Source organism: Pelodiscus sinensis, chromosome 2 (genome assembly GCF_049634645.1).
Source record: "Pelodiscus sinensis isolate JC-2024 chromosome 2, ASM4963464v1, whole genome shotgun sequence".
In the NCBI taxonomy this organism is placed as follows: domain Eukaryota; kingdom Metazoa; phylum Chordata; order Testudines; family Trionychidae; genus Pelodiscus; species Pelodiscus sinensis.
This window is the reverse complement of record NC_134712.1, coordinates 214,966,088-214,983,456: the sequence shown is the minus strand read 5'-3', so window position 1 is coordinate 214,983,456 and position 17,369 is coordinate 214,966,088. Positions and strand designations below refer to the sequence as shown.

The 17,369-nt window shown below is 41.1% G+C and overlaps 1 protein-coding gene across 3 annotated transcripts in view; it reads left to right on the top strand.

Annotated features, from left to right (window-relative positions):
* The window catches only part of CDK14 (cyclin dependent kinase 14), a 527,195-nt gene that overhangs the window by 166,239 nt on the left and 343,587 nt on the right, over nucleotides 1-17,369 (top strand). For all 3 annotated transcript variants that reach the window (XM_075922396.1, XM_014569231.2, XM_075922397.1), the window contains one exon: nucleotides 1,970-2,064. In XM_075922396.1, the coding sequence (XP_075778511.1) occupies nucleotides 1,970-2,064 (95 nt within the window). The remainder of the gene's footprint in view (nucleotides 1-1,969; nucleotides 2,065-17,369) is intronic.

Here is a 17,369-nt window from a genome sequence, read left to right as displayed (position 1 = left end):
ATAAAGCAGTATTCCACAATTCCTGGATAATGGCAGGCTAATTTAATATATTGATATAGTGTGTAGAAAGTACATCAGTTTCCTTTTTTCTTTATGTAGTTTCAGTTCTCTAAACAGAACCAGTTTGGGTTCATTAAAGTTTTATGTTCAGTTTTTCACTGGAAGCTGCTGGAAATGTCTTGGAAGAATGTTTTTGTTGTCTTTGATAGTATGAGAGGCAGACAGATACTTACTTATTTATTTACTACTTAGTACTGTGGTAGCAGCCAGGAAGTCCATCAAGGATCAAGATTTCATCATGCTAGGCACTGTACAGACAAGGTACAAAGGTGACAGTCCTTGCTCCAGAGCAGTTAATGGGATTCTACAGTACTGCACTCTTCTATCAAAACCAGCTAGTTAAGAAGCCCTCACTCCTTCCTCCTCCAAGATCATGACTAGAGAAGGAAAAAAGGAAGCAATCTAACAAGGGGCCAAAGGTTTTCTGTCCCTGCTGGCCCCAACATAGACTCCTCATTCTGACCTTGGCGGGGGGAGAAGAGAAATTTAGGGTGAATTTTAAAAAAAATCCTCTAAAAGATTCCTAATACTTTTTCATCATATGTGGAGTAATTGTAAAGAGACATCTGTCAAATTACTGCTGGTTGAGAATTTTTGCATATGTTTTCACCCCAGTGATGAAGGGAGCAGGAATAGTTTAATAATCTCACTTTCTCACTCATTCCAACCCCGTCCCCCTTTTTTGTATTGGAAAGATACAAGAGGAAGGGAGAGGATGGAACCCAGAATGAATCCCAGACTGAAAATCAAAAATAAATTGAAAATTTCTGCAAAAACAAAAAGTGGTTCCTTCAATCAGAAATGTTTATACCACACTGCAACCTCATTTATGCTGAAACATATACACATACATTGTTCCACCTATGTATCAGAGATGCATGTCTGCAAAGAGACACACAATACTATATACATGTATTTTTTCAAAGACTATTGTACTGAAGTAATGAAGATTGTGATAAACTATTGTTAGGAATTCTCCTGATGAGTAGACTCTGTCCAACAAAACGAAGATTAACAGTGCAAATTTACAAGATGGAGCCTTCTACATACTTTACCTTATTGTCAGCACTTCCAAATTAATCATTTTCAAGTATACTTTTAAAGGTGCAGTATGAAACCTACTCTTCACAGCTCTAGTTATTGTCAGTTTTGTTAGGTTTGTGTAAAAGCTTGGGGCAGATTCCCAGCCGTTGCTAAAGCCAATGAGGCTATGTCTGTTTGCACTAGCTGAAAATCTGACCCTTATTTTTTTCACGGAAAAAAGTACTGTAATTAGCTTAATTCAATTATAGAAACCCAAACAGCAATCACTAAGAATACAAATTATAAAAAAGCCATACTGCATGCATATGCCATTAACAGGTATACTTTAATTGTGTGTGCAAACCTGAGAAGTTAGGATGAATCAGAAGTGAAATTCATTCTGAGAGCATATTCCTTCAGATATTTAGATCTTCCTGGGGGTGCTCTGGGACTAAGTGCCACTTTTTTACACCTTTTCATGTAAGCAGGCATATGCAATCACCTTGCCTATTTTATAGAGCAGATTAAAATCTTGAATGACAGTTTTGTATGCCAAAAGGGGGAAACAAGCCTCCTTTTTGACTAAGAACAAAATATTTTTGATGACTCCACTGACACAATAATATGGTTGAAATAGGTAACTACCATCTGGAGTGCTGAATAAAATTTATTTGAGCAGCCTGTTAAACTACATTAGCTCTGCTAGATTCTTACACAGATTCTTACTGTTCTTAAAAAAAACAAAAACAAAAAAACAAAAAAAAAAACCCAAAACAAAACAGATATCACATCAGTTTCTGTAATATTGCTCAGTCTTACATGGTTGAAATCAAAGCAATTAATTTTGGTGTTAATACTGAAAGTTCCATCCTTTATTTTTGTTTAGCCTACAAGCCCCAAGTTTGGAAAAGCAGACTCTTATGAAAAACTGGAAAAACTAGGGGAAGGATCATATGCCACAGTGTACAAAGGGAAAAGCAAGTAAGTGGGTTTATTATTATTAAATATGGGGAAAGGGTTGGCAAATTTTTTCTATACCTGGGCCCTGATTCTGTAACTGGATGCACAGTCCATGCATTCATGTGCAATGCCATTGACTGGTCTAAGTGTCCTGATCTCAGTAAAGTTTTGAACATAAGATGCTATAGTACCTCTGTGCAGGTCATATTGATATAACTCTGCATTATTACTTTCTTAAATGGGATCTCAGAATCTTGTACACTTTGTTATACAGTATCAGTCAATGATTTACTCTTCAGTATTTTCTCAATATACACATGAAAAATCCATCCTTCCTCCCAAGTATTTCAGCTTGTTAGTTAAAATCATTTGGGAAAGCTTTCATCTGATTTGATGTCTTCTGAGTTGCTTATAATAATGGCAAACCTATAGTGTAGATTTATTTTTGTTTTACCTCTGTACTTCTTTTTGGGGGCTAAAAGAGTATACAGGCAGTCCCCGACTTACGCGGATCTGACTTCCGCACTTACGAACGGGGCTTTCTCGCCCCGGAGCTCACAAGCAGCGGTCCGCCACCTCGACCTCCGGGGTGAGAGAAGCTGCTCCCGGTGTCCCTGGTCTGCTGGAGACGGTCCCCAGCAGACCAGGGACACCAGGAGTAAAGCCGCAGCGGCGGCGGTCCCGCGCCAGAGCAAAGCCTCAGAGGCGCGGCACCCTGCCGCTGCGGCTTTGCTTCCCGTGTCCCTGGTCTGCTGGGGGGCGGGGGGGGGGGGGGGGGCGCAGCTAGTGTGGCCCCCCCCCCCCAGCAGACCAGGTTTTTGTTGTGGACCCTGGGGCAGAGCAGCTGGGGCGCTGCCGGTTGGTCCTGCAGCGCCGCTCTGGGCACTACTGGACCAACCCGGCAGCACCCCAGCTGCTCTGCCCCAGGCGTCCTGATTCAGCCGCTGCTGGTCAGTTTCAGCAACGGCTGAATCAGGATGCCTGGGGCAGAGCAGCTGGGGTGCTGCTGGGTTGGTCCAGTAGCGCTGAGGAGCGGTGCTACTGAAGCAACCCAGCAGCAACCCAGCAGCACCCCAGTTGCTCTGCCCTGGGCTTCCTGGAATCAGCTGCTGATCAGTTTCAGCAGCAGCTGACTTGGGGACTTGGGGTTCTTAAGTTGAATCTGTATGTAAGTCAGAACTGGCGGTCAGTTTCAGCAGCGGCTGAATCTGGACGCCATTTCCGACTTACATACAGATTCAACTTAAGAACAAACCTACAGTCCCTATCTTGTACGTAACCCGGGGACTGCCTGTAATGTGGACTGACATACTTTTGCGCTGTTGTCAGTTCATTCATAAAAGCAGCAGATTACTACAGTTGCTCAGACATACAATATACAAAGCCGTGTCCAAAACCCGAGGTTATATTCACCCAGATAATATTTACTCATCTCTCTATATATTAAAAAAAAGTTTTTCCTGACGCACGACTGAATTTCGCAGCCAGAGAGAGAGAGGGTTTGGCAAGCGTAGTGAGCACAGGGGCACAGCCCCCTAGTTTATTTAAATATAAACTATTACATGATATTTAAAGCTACAGATAGGAGAGAGAATGTCCTTGGGCAGGGAATTTTTACTTTGATTGTGAAATAGTCTGTAGCCAAATAATGCTCAAAGCCTTTGAATTCTCCCATTATAACCACTTTTTTATGAGTTGTTCCAGTCTATTTTTTGTCAGGGATCATGTCTTAGCCTGAAGTAGTGCATTAATTTACTCTAGTCTGTATAAATGAATTGTAATCCTACTACTAATAAAGCAGCTCTTTGAAGGGCCTGGTACACTTGGGCACCTCTGAGAAGAAGCTTGTTCCAATGTGTCATGGAGAAAGGACACTTTGGGCTTGTTTACGCAGAGCAGCACTGTGCTACAGAAGTATTATTTCTAAAGCATACCAACTTAAACCGCGCTAAATTGATGCAAACTAGGGAACTTTTAATTCACTCCAACAAGTCTAGGTGGATCATTTATTACACAACAGTCAGATGTGCGTTAGAAATCACCCCCTGCCTGTGAGCATTGCTACTCCCTGCAACCAAGCCCTTAGTGTTTCCCATCAGAGAAAAGCCTCAATTTTGTTCTATTGAGACCAAAAAAAGACTACCGAAAGGAAGAAGATATCATGTATGCTAACATCGTAATGCCTACTTTAATGGAATACGTAAGTACTGCAAAATTAATCTTGCAGTGAATAGAAACGTTTTTGTAGAGAATGAAATGAGGCTAATGTCATACCTCAGTAGCTAAACTAACAGGAACAAAACTTTATACTGGCATGAGTAGCAAAGTCCTTAGCATTATCTCTAAATATAAAGAAAGTGTGCACGTAGCAATTATGTCACAAAGGCTAGCCTCAGTAACACACACAGTTTTTTCTTCTGCATCAGGCTGTAGAAATTTTGCTTTATTCATTCAATCTTATTGCAGTCTAAAGACATAACAAAAGATCTAATTGTCATTCCAGGAAATGCAGTTACTCTATATTGCTGTTTAATTACATTTTGTAATCAGTACCAGACATGTTAGTAGTGGTTTCTCCATCATCACCAGCAAATTACTAATATGTTTGAATTCCAGAATCAGTAGCATGAATGTTAAATTGAACTTGTTAGTGATTATATCAAACTTAAAATAATTTTGTTTAGATTTGGCATTTCCCTACTTTCAAATGCTTGGCTTTGCAACCTAAAGTTGCCCTTTTAACCTTAAAACTGCCACCTTCTTCATTCAACTTGAGCACTGAATGAAGCTCGTGTTCTGTTGAAAAATCGTAAAAGGTCACATATATAAAGTCTATATAATAATGCACTGGACCAGGGCTATACTGGCATTTCCTAATTTGAGTGCTCAGCTTTGCAATCTGAAATCCATTCTTTAAGGTAATTTTTTAAAATGAGATTTCTTAGGTGTGTTTTCTAAAAGAGAAACATTAAAGTTGTATATAGTTGGAAAACCCTTGTGATGAGGAGTCTACTCCTCAAAAGGCTGAAAGGGGTTAAGATGGCCACATGGGCCAATGAACTTTACTGGCTGCACTTGGAGAAGGAGCCAGGACAAGGGAATTAATTGGGAGGAGGCTCAGCTAGATAGAAACAGGAAAGCCCAAGATCTCGCACCAGAAGGGGCCTGCAGGGAAGTAGGCTGCAGTCACTTCCTAGGAGGAAGGAGATGCATTGGGGCAAGAAGGTAGCCCACAGTCCCACTCTGAGAGGCGGCAGTTGTGAGGCTGGTGGATAGGGTTGCCAGGTGTCCAATATTGGCCCCAACAGTCTGGTATTTCCACCTTCTGTCTGGTAAAAACCAGAAAATACCGGACACCTAAAATGTCCAGTATTTTCTGATTTTCGCCGCCCCCTCCCCAGCCAGGAGGCGAAAATTACAGACACCTGGCAACCCTGTGACACACTCAGCAACTGGGCCCAGCTCCCGGCCTCCCTCTCCAGCCCCCTGACACTCCCAGCCCCCCGCACTCCTTGGTTACCTGGTTCTTCAAGGAAGCTAAGTTCTGGCTTGAACAAGAACACAAAATGGTCTCCAGCAAGAAGCCTGAAGACCAAGGGGAAGCAATGCCTTCCCTGGGTCTTAGTGCTCAACAGCTCCTCTGTTCCTATCCCTATTTTGACTCTTCACTCACTCTGAAAGGGACCATGCTGTTTTATTATTTATTTATTTATTTTTGCTTAAGTCTTGGTGTTCCTTTTTTTTTTCCTCAACAACTTTGGTTCCCCTCCCCCCTTTTTTCCCCCTCCTCTGAACTTTTTCCCTGTTTTTTTTGGGGGGGAGGGGTTTTGGTATTTTTGGTTCAACCATCTGGCAACCCTACTGGGGACCATAGGGGGAGGGGGAGAGGTAGGAAAGGACTCAGAGAAAAAGTAGTAAGGTAAGACAGTGCAGGCCGTGGGTGCAGCCCAGAGTAGAGGGAAGACCCAGGTTCCCCTACCAGCACTGGGGACAAAGCATAGGGGACAGCAGACTGCAAGGGAAAGACTGTTACATCAACCCTGAAAGAGGAATATATATGGTGACTCAGCTTGAGACTACAGTCCCTAGAGTGAGAGGGGCCACAAGGCAACACAGGATGGGTGAAGACACTGCCAGAGGAGGGTGCACTTTCCTTTTGCCCTATTTGTGCCATGTGATGTCCCCAGAGTGGGGTATGGATCTCTGGTGGCCTCCATTCCTTTGGCTGCCGCATAATGTCGGTTGCTGCTGTGTTGGATCTTCAGAAGTGTCATAAGGACAGTATGGCCGTTTTTATGAGTCAGACCAAAGGTTCATCTAGCCCAGTATCCTGCCTGCCAGCAGTGGCCAATACCAGATGCCCCAGCAGGAAGGAATAAAACAGGTCATTCTCACATGAACCCTGTCCTGTCAACCATTTCCAGACAAACATTTCTTTACAACGTCCTCTGGCAAGGAGTTCCAGAGGTTGCCTATGCGCTGAGTGAAGAAAAACTTCTTTTTGTTTCTTTTAAACCTGCTGCCTATTAATTTAATTTGGTGACCCCTAGTTCTTATATTGTGGGAATAAGTAAATAACTTTTCCTTATTCACTTTTTCCACCGCAGTCATGATTTCCACACCAGTCATCTCCCCCCTTAGATTCCTCTTTTGTAAGCTGAAAAGTCCCAGTTTTTTAAAATCTTTCTTCATATGAGACCCGTTCCAAACCCTTAATCATTTTGTTGCCCTTTTCTGGACCTTTTTCAATGCCAATATATCTTTTTTGAGATGAGGCGACCATATCTGTATGCAAGATGTGGGCGTACCATGGTTTTATACAGAGGCAATAAGAATATAGTGTGAGTAGAAATGGTTGAAAAACTGCAAGATTTTCCTATAGAAACCTTCATGTGGGAGTGGTGTTTGAAACATTTGGGAATTCAAAATTTAAGTGCTGGTGCCTATGTGTATTCCTTTGTGGGCATATATGTGCACCACACTCCTGAAGCCAGGGAATTCTCTGTTGGTCTTTGCATGTGCCTTTGGTTGGAAACATGAGAACAAAGATATAAAGTATGGACCAGACTGACCCCTCTCCTGTTCCTTCTTAGCCCCATATAGCCTGGGTCGGAACCTCCAGTTATCTGGAGCATCTGTTGCTTCATTCTTTGATCTGTCAACATTTCAGAGATTGCCTTTAATGCTTTTATGCACCATTTGTACTAGTTTAGGATGTTTTAAATTGTTTTTGTCAGATTCTTCCCCTGCTAGTTACTCAAGATTTCAAAAACTATATGTTTTGCCTCCATTCCTCTTCAGTCAATTGCAGTCATCAGTGCTGCTTGTGCTGCTTCAGGAAGGCATACATCATGGCAAGGTAGATATTTTCCTCTTTCCCTAGCCTTCCCCAGAGGTGCAACAACTCTGGTTTAAAGATACTTCATAGAGAAGGTGAGGAGGCTGCAGTTGGACCCAAGCTTTTAGATTTTCCCAAAGGTGAGCATGAATTGACAATGTGTGCCTCCCACCACCGTGATTGACAGTGGTGCAAGGAAACCTATACTCATAGCCCCACCACACTCCCCGTTGTGATCTTGCTGGCAAGGCAAAAAAGCCTTTGCAGGTATAAAAGCCAGTCACCCTCGAAGTCTGCTTTGAAGATCACCAACACTGCTCTGTCTAAATTGAGCAAAGCTACTTGTTCAGCTCCTACAGTCTTAGTATGTCCTAAGTCCCAGATGTCCATAAATGTTTTATTAGTTCCAGATCTTTTACTGGCATATTGGCATCAGCTGAGGCAAAACACCAGGATCTGTCAGTTATAGCAGAGGGTCCACCATGGATGGTACTGTTCTCTCATACACCATCAACACATGACATCTCTGCTCCTACTCAGCACAAGCAAATCAAACTCATCATACTCTAGGGAGGACAGAGACTTAAACTATGCCAGAGCATGTTTTTGCTTTTTTTTAAATCCTTAGTTTCTCACTTAATTTCTCACTAAGGAGATTTTGACTTCTCCAGAGGATGTTGCCCATGACAGAAGTGCTTTTCCTCAGTTGGTACTGCTGTTGGGTCTTGACTCAGTTTTCTCTTCCTTGGGAGAATATGAACTACTCAAAGACTAATAGTCTACTCCTCCAAGAAATTCTAAGCCCCTGGTACCCATTTCAATATCTTCCCTCAGTCCATGTGTTGGGACTTCCACAACTCCTTCCAGCTCTCTGGCCATACTGGGGAACATGGGACCCATAAGCTAGATATTCAAGGCTGATATATTCTGCTAAGGAGTCACTCCTCCATTCCCCTCTGAAGGAACAGACCCAGTTGAAGAGGAAGATTACAAACTAGTTCTGCTGGTACTGACAAAATTGTGGTTTTTTTTTTTGATGAAGCAGTCACTCTGATAGCTCTATCCCTTCAAAATGACCATAAACAGTTCCAAGAATTATTGCCCCATGTGGCAGATGAATTGCAGAGCTTTCAGGTTGGGGGGGGGGGGGGAGAGCGGGAGGGGAGAGGAGGAAGAACTAGGACCTCCAAGACACACACTTGGATATCCTGTGAACCAATGGAATAGATTGACTAACACGTCTAGTTAACAAAGCTATTGTAGTACCTGTTAGAGCAGACTAGCATACACCGGCCACATATGCTCTTACCTCACAGAGGGCAAAGAAACATGATGTAAATTTAATTCCATCCAAAGGACCAGAATTTCTCTTTACCCATCCTTCGCTAAGCTTTCAAGTCATCTAGGCTGCCAGTGAGAGGTCTAGAGGACATAATCTAAAATCCACTCCTCCTGACAAGGATGTCAAGTGCCTAGCCTTATTGGGAAGAAAGGTCTTCACATCTACAAGCCTTCAGTTTGGGAGGAGCCTGCAGCCTTTTCCTCCTCACCCCTGCATGGACTCAGGGTGAGGCTCCACTTGCCCCTTACACAGTGCAGTAGCCAGGCATGCCCCAGAAACACATCGGGGCCTGCCCCTTCATGCCTGGTGCCCCAAGAAAGTGAGAGGAACAAAGTCTCTCACATATGCCCATTTTGATCCAGGTGTGGAGTGAGCTCGCTTATGCCAATAGGATCCAAGCGTGAAGGGGCTTAATGTGCGGTTGTGTGGGTGGCTCAGGTTTCAGAGGGTTCTGGGAAGGGGAGAAGTGGAGGATTACTTAAGTTGCAAACATGTCACTTAGTTTTATGAGTAAAGCATCCATAAATGGAAGGAATAGTGAATATGGAATCTGTGGTACATTTTACAGCTGGTGCTGTCTCTTGACAATATGAAACTATGGAAACTCTTTTTAAAAGAGCCTATGGACAAATGAGGAACCCACAGCACTAGTTAATACTCACTGGGTTATAATTATTCCAAATCAAATGTTACAGAACTTCTCCAAAACCACCACGGACACACTCTTCTTCAGCTTTAATCACACAAGTTTTCTTTTACCGTATTTAATTTTTAATTAAATTGTATATTGTTTATATTCTATTACATGTTCTATGTTTGTCTAACATAGGATGTAAGCTTTTCAAGACAGGGACCATTTCTTTTTTTAATCTTTATGAAGTGTTATATGAAATGATGCCCTTTTAAATACTCCATTTTATCTTTGATTAATTCACAGCGAATCATTTTCTAATATGAGCTCCCTTGTCACCACGTTGGTACACTGTAGAATGGCACAGGGTTTTATTCCAAACCTATGTGCTTTTTTAAAATGTTCCAGTACACGTGTCTTGCTAGAGAACAATCTATAATGATTCCTGCGCCAGTAACTTAGTGCTTTATCCGTTGAACAAAAACTTGACTTAGTGATGTATGTGGTTCTCACTTACGCGTTCCTAATTCAAGTTTGTTCCATTCCCTGGTTTAAAAAAAGCAATGCTGTAGCTCATGGACCTTTTAAAATCTGTGAAGAATCATCTTCCCATCTGTTGTTTCATTTCAAAATCCAGTGTTTTTCCATTAGAAAAGAAGCCTGCTTGCTCTTTCATCTGTGTATCACATTGCACTGTTTCACACATTCACACACAAGTTGTTGGGGATCCTGTCTCAGTGCCAATTTAAATTACTGCATGGGTCATAAAGTGAATGTGTTCATGTCTGTTTGAGAGATGAACTTTTTAAACCTCCAGTTCAAGAAAAAGGGCTTTATAAATTCATGGATGATCGGTGCATTAAAGGCTATTACCCAAGATGGTCAGGAATACAACCCCAAGTTTTGGAAAAACACCATATCTCTGATCCTCAGAAATCTGGAGGGGAAGATGGGTGGATCATTTCAACTGCCTTGTTCTGTACACTCTCCCCCTCCCCCCCCCCGCCCTCCCCAAGCTCTGAAGTTAGCCACTGTTTGAGACAGGATGCTGGACTAGAGGGGCTATTAATCTGACCAGTTTGTCAGAGTTTTTTGGTTACCCAAAGATCAAAGGAGCACTTCAGGTTCAAGAGGCTGAAACTGGAGTGGCTGGTGTTGATGGAGGATATTGATATAATACAGGAGGCCTCGGACTTGCGATGCAATCTGTTCCAGGGAAGCATCTCAAGTCGGGGACGTCGTAACTCGAATCCTCATTTAAGATAAGTGCCGTCGTAAATGCGGGCCAAGGACGTAAGTCGGGGTTTTTTGGCCCCTTCTGCACATAAAAAAATGGTAGTAAGTACAGGGGTTGGAACTTGGATGGTCGCAAGTCAGGGGCCTCCTGTATGAATCACTGAAACGTGGTTGAATGATGATAATCAATGGAACACAGTAATACCAGGGCACAACATTTGTAGGAATGATAGAGGACATCATGCTGTAGGGGAGAGTGCCATTATATGTGAAATAAAGCATACAATCAAATCTAGGAAAAACCTTCAATCAATCCATCAATCTGTACCACGAGATCTCTATGCTTGAATCATTAGAGTATAATAGGAATATATTACCAGCCACCTGACAATGGTGACCATGATTCTGAAATGCTTAGGAAGATTAGAGAGGGTACAGAAACAAAAAACAGAACAGTAATGGGGATTTCAATTATACACAAATTGCCTGAGAACATTACCTCAGGTTGAGATGCAGAGACATAATTTCTAGACCCATTAGTGACTGCTTCTTGGAGTAGCTAGTCATGGAAACCACAAAGGGAGAGGAAATTCTTGATTTAGTCATAAGTGGAACCCAAGATCAAGTCCAAGAGGTGAATATGGCAGAACCACTCAGTAATAGTGAGCATAATGTAATGTAAATACAACATTCCTATAAGGGAGGGAAATACTAAAGAAAGCCACCATGCTAGCATTTAACTTCAAGGAGAATTACACAGAAAATGAGGCTAATTAAAAATTAAAAGAAACCTCGCAAGAATGAAATGACTACAAGCAGCATGGCAATTTTTAAAGAAACACCCCCCATAGAGGCTCAAACTTAAAATGCAGTAAGAGGACCAAAAACTTCACATGGCTAAACAAAGTAAAAGAGGCAATTGGGACAAAGACATTTTTTAAAAATTGGAAGTAAAATCCTAATGAGGAAGCTGAAAAGTCATAAACTCTGGCAGCTCAAGTACAAAAGTATAATGAGGATGGCCAAAAGAGCGTTTGAAGATCAACTAATAAGAGAATTAATTAAGAATTAATAGCAAAAAATATTTTTTAAATCCCTCAAAAGTAGAAAACTGCCTATAAGTAGGGGTACTGTAAGATCAAGGTGTTAAAGGAACATCCAAGAAAGGTAAAGTCATTGTGAAGAAGCTAAAGGAATTATTTGCATTTAGTTTCAAATGATGTAAGGGTAATCCCCACATCTAAGCCATTCTTTTGAGATGGCATATCTGAGGAACTGTTCTACACTGAGGTGTCAGTAGAGTAGATTTTGGAGCAAATTTATAAATTAAGCATTACTGGTCGCAAGGGTCAGATGGTTTTCACATAAGAATTTTGAAGGAACTTGGATATGAAATTTCAGAATACAAATTGCAATATGTAATACTCAATATAAATGAGTCTCTATGCCTAATGACTGGCGAATAACTAATGTGACGCTAATTTTTTAAAAATGGCTTGAGAGGTGATCCTGATACTATGGGCAAGTAATCTTAACTTCAGTACCACACAAAATGGTTGAAACTACAGCAAAGAAAATAATTATTAGATACATAGATGAACACAATATGTTGAGGAAAAGTCAGCATGGCTTTTGTAATGGGGAATCATGCTTTAGAAGTCTATTAGCATTCATTGAGTAGGTCAACAAACATGTAGAGAAGTGTGATCTAGTGGATATAGTAGATTCAGACTTTCAGAAGGCCTTTGACAAGGTCACTCATCATATATTCTTAAGCAAAATAGGCATTCATGGAATAAGAGGAAGGCCCTCTCATGGATCAATAACCTTTTTAATGGAAGGAAACCAAAATAGGTATAAATGGTTTAGCTTTCAAGGTGGAAAGAGATAAATTGCAGAGTCCTTCAAGAATCAGTTCTGGGACAGTGCTGTTCAACATATTCATAAGTGATCTGGAAGAAGGGGTGGCAGCCTATGGACAACATAAAATTACTCAAAATAAGTTGAGTAGAAGATCTCTCAAAACTGCAAAATAAATGCATAATAATGCACATTGTCCTGTATTTTAATCAATGATTTGGATAATGCTGTAGAATACACTTATGAAGTTTATGGATGATCCCAAGCTGGGAGACAGGTTGCAAGTGCTTTGGAGGATAGGATTAAAACTAAATATGATCTGGACAACCAAAAAATCGGAAGTAATGGGATGACATTCAATAAGGATAAATGTAATGTATTCCACTTAAGAAGGAATGATCGCTTGCACACTTACAAATGGGAAATGACCATCTAGGAAGGAGGAAAGGGAACAGGGATAACAAGCTAAATATGGATCAACAATGTAACACTTGCCAAAAAAATCATTCTGGGATGTATTAATAGGAGCAATGTAGGCATGACTAATAATTAATTCTTTCACACTATTCTGTGCTGATTAAGTCTCAACTGGAGTATTGTGTCCAGTTTTGGGTGCCACATTTTTTGAAAGAGCTGGACAAATTGGAGAAAGTCCAGAGAAGAGCAACACAAATGATGAAAGATCTAATAAAAGGTGCTTGAAGATGGAAAAATTTGGATTGATTTAGTTAGGAGAAGACTAAGAGGGGACAAGTTTCCAGATGTGTAAAGAATAGTTGCATGGAAGAGGCAGGCAAATTTTCATGTGAGGATAGGACAAGAAGCAATGGGTTTAAATTCCAGCAAGGACAGTTTAGGTTGGACGTGAGGAAAAACTTCCAAACTGTCGGGGTAGTCAAGCACTGGAATAAATTGCCTATGGAAGAGGTAGAACTTTGTCACTTAAGAGCAGATTAGAAAAATACCTGTCAGGGATGGTCTAGATAATTCTGCCATGAGTGTAGGAAATTGGGCTAGATCACACCTCAAGGTCTTTTCCAGTCCTACTATTAATTGAGTCTATACATATGAAATGTGGGGTCTAGATTAAGTGTTACACTCAAGAATGAGATCTTGAAGTCACTGTAGACAGTTCTTTGAAAACATCCACTCAATGTGCAGCAGCCATCAAAAAAGCTAACAATGTTAGGAACCATTAGGAAAAGGATAGATAATAAGAAAAAAATATAATAACTCTAAATAAATACATGGTACATCCACACCTTGAATACTGCATGCACCTTCTATGAAAACTCAAAAAAACCCCAAAAAACCCACCAACACTGAGATTTGGACAAAAAGCACAAAACACAGTAAGGATTAGGAGGGTGGTATACTTTCCAGATGAGGAGAGTATACAAAAACCCGAGCATTCAGCTTAGAAAAGAGAATGAAGAATATGCTAGAGGTCTGTAAAGTCATGAACGTTGTGGAGACAGTGAATTAAGGATATATTGTTTACCCTTCACATAACAAATGAACCAGGACTCACCCAAGGAAATTTGAGGCATCAGTTTTAAAACAAATATAAGGAAGTTCTTCTTCACACAATGTATAGTCAACCTGTTGAACTAATTGACAATGGATTTTGTGCATGCCAAAAGTATACTTATGTTCAAAAAAGTGTTAGATAAGTTCATGGAGGATAGGTCCATTAGTAGTCATTAGCTAAGATGGTTAGGAAGGCTTTGGGTGTCCCTAAATTTCCAACTTCTAGAAGCTGGGACTGAATGAGCAGGGGACGGGTCATACAGTGTTACACACATGAGCAGCCTCTGGATTACTCCCTATAAAACTTTTTCAAGATCAAGGCTTACATTTAGTGGTGTGGGTAATGCACATTAAGGGGTCTATGTGAAAAGGACAGGGGCATGTGAAAGATGACCCCCCAGATTATGGGGCCATGCCACAGAGGGAATAACAGTGTGGTCAATAATAACAGAAGATAGGCAAAGTTGAGAAGATGTAGGAGGAACATGGAATTATAGGTGCACTAACATTGGCCCTCCTTCCTACTCTACAGGTCATTAGTTTAGCTCAGTTAGTCATTACCTTACAAGCATGTTCAACTTTATGGAAAGTTAAAACATTCTTTAGAGATAGAGTAAAGTCAATTTTTGCTGTTTTCATATCTTACCTTGGCTGAGGACTGATTTTGGGTTAAAATGATAATGCTGAAAAAGATTTTCTCCATTTCTATGATGGTTAGTCTAGAGATTTAGTTGAAGACTAAGATCACTATTCAGTGAATTGGCAGATGCTCAGTGGATCCTTAAGTGAGCTATTTTGTAGTTAAATTTCAAAGCAAGTGATGTGCTAGGCTTCAGCCATGTGACTCCCTTAACTTTTATTAAAAGTTGAATGCCTAAATTGGCCAAACTCTTCAAAAACTTGCTTTCAAAATAAGCATTCAAGCTGCTTTTCTCTCAGTATTCCTCTGATAAGCACAGAATAGCAGGTGCAATAGCCATCACTTTGAATAATCATCTGACTGGTTATGTATAAAATACGTTGGTTGCTATCAAAAAGTTACTTAACTGCCATTATGTGGTGATTGTTGGTACATCATACCATGTCCTTTTAGAGCAGCTGTTAAAATGGATCTTCAGCAATAACAACAGGGGTGGGAGGGAACAGGGAGAGGAACAACATTTTTGAGGCTAGGAGGAAATTTGGGAAATGTATAGTATGTCATTTGACTCTTCAGGAAATTAGTGAAGATTATGCTTTACATCTGTCAGTAAGACCCAATCTAATATTGGAGTTGCATTTGTCTTCTGTTGTGCTCTCATACTGCTTCTGTTACAGTTGCACAGCATTTTCCAGCAAAGATGTCTATAGCAAGAGGCTCTGAAATGACAATTGTAATTAAAATGTGATCAAAGACTATAGGTGTGGCAGTATTCATGAATGTGGCTGCTTGTACTAAGTTTCAGATTGCTCTCTCGAGTAGAGTGAATGTTGCTTAACTATAACAAAAGAAGTCATGCCATTTGTTCCATCTCTACTCTCCATATTTTCATTTTATTTTTGCTGCTTCTTACTTGATCCTTCCCCTACCCATTCTTTCATATTTTTAAAACATAAAATTCTCCCCACTTTTCAAGTCCTCAGACCAATATTATCATTTTTATTTTTAACCCAATTCCTCCTTGTCTCCCCCACTACCTTTTGAAAAACCTCCCCAGGTATTTCCATGTACCTCTTTTGTCATCTTAAGGAAAGTCCCAGTCCTCTTTGCTTCTCTCCAAGCTAACTGCTGCAGTGATTCTCAGACTCTGGGTTAGGACCCCAAAATAAGTCATGACCCCATTTTAATGGGGTCACCAGGCTAGTTTAGACTTTGATATGGCTTGCAGCCAAAGCTGAAGCCTGAGCCCTACTACCAGAGGTCAAAACCCATGGGTTTCAGCTGTGGGTGGTGGGGCTTGGGTTATGTGCTCTGCCTGGAGCTGAAGCCTGGAAGCTTCGGCTATAACCCCCTGTCTGTCAGGAGCAGTGGGGCTCAGGTGGGCTTAGACTTCAGTCACCCCTCCTGGGGTTATGTAGTAATTTTTGTTAGAAGAGGGTCATTGTGCAGTAGAGTTTTGAGAAGACCTGACTTAGTCATCCCTGTGTATCTCTTGTCACAATAAAAATTCTCCAGTCCCAATCACTTTTCTTTCACTGAGCTACAGCTGCTTCTGGGATCCCCTTTCCTTGGATGAACCCCAGCCTTCAGGTTCTCAGCTGTTCATCAGACTTTTCGCAGGCTCCCCTCTGCACTCTGTCCTCTTTCTTTTCCCATTTTCCAGTGCAAATCATTCTAATATCCATCCTCTCTGTAGTCTCCATCTTGAACTCTGTGTGAGTGGATCCTGCGCCTATGAGGAGAACTACTGCTTTTAAGGCTCCTCTGATACTCACCTATAAACTTCAATGGGGGTTGCTGAAAACACAGCATAACTAAAAATCAGATCAGTTAGCTAGGGCTAATTTTAGGCACTATTTTTTTCCAAATTTTGACTGGAGTATTGTTCACTTTCCAAGTTTCCCCATGTTGCTTGTTAAAACAATTTCCTTTCACCTCCTCTCCCTTTTAAATTCTTACCCTGCTTCTAAAATGCTGAGGGGGAATTAAAGACTCACAATTTGCAAATCTACATACTGTATCAGAGTACAAAATTAACTCATACCATCCCTTCACTAAAATTTGTGGCAGCATGCATACTAAATTGGCAAGTAAATAAAGCTATGCTCATATTTGTAACATGGAATTTGCAGCAGGTTCAGTGAGGTCAGACCTGTACTTCCTGCTAAAACACATTACTTCAGTGCCCAGAAGGGGATAGTAACTCAGCAACATGAGATTTTGTGCTAGTTTGGATGACTGATTTCTCCTTCCCTAACTAGATACTGTTGGTCCAAGGTCACAAAGGATTGAGAGGCATCTGTAAGGAAGAGAATTAACAGACACATAAGCTAGCTTGCTGTTAAGCAGGTTGACATACCTACCTGCTTGGGAGGATAATTACTTTTTGCAGAAATGGCAGAACGGCCAGTTATTGCTCAATTAGCCTTATTATAAGTAGGTCAATATATTTGGCTGAGTTTATATCTTTGTCTTCACACTCAGAGCTGGAGATTCCTGTCCTTGAAATTCACTACTTACTTTTTGTCTCCACTAATTAACTTAGTGTTTTCTGTATAAAGTCCTGTCTGGAAGCCTGCTTACCCCGTGCTTTTGGTTGGAATCTAAATTAGGGATCATAGAATAATAGGACTGGAAGGGACCTCAAGAGGTCATCGAGTCCAGCCCCCCGCCTTCAAGGCAGGACCAAGCTCCGTCTACACCATCCCTGACAGATGTCTATCTAACCTGTTCTTAAATATCTCCAGAG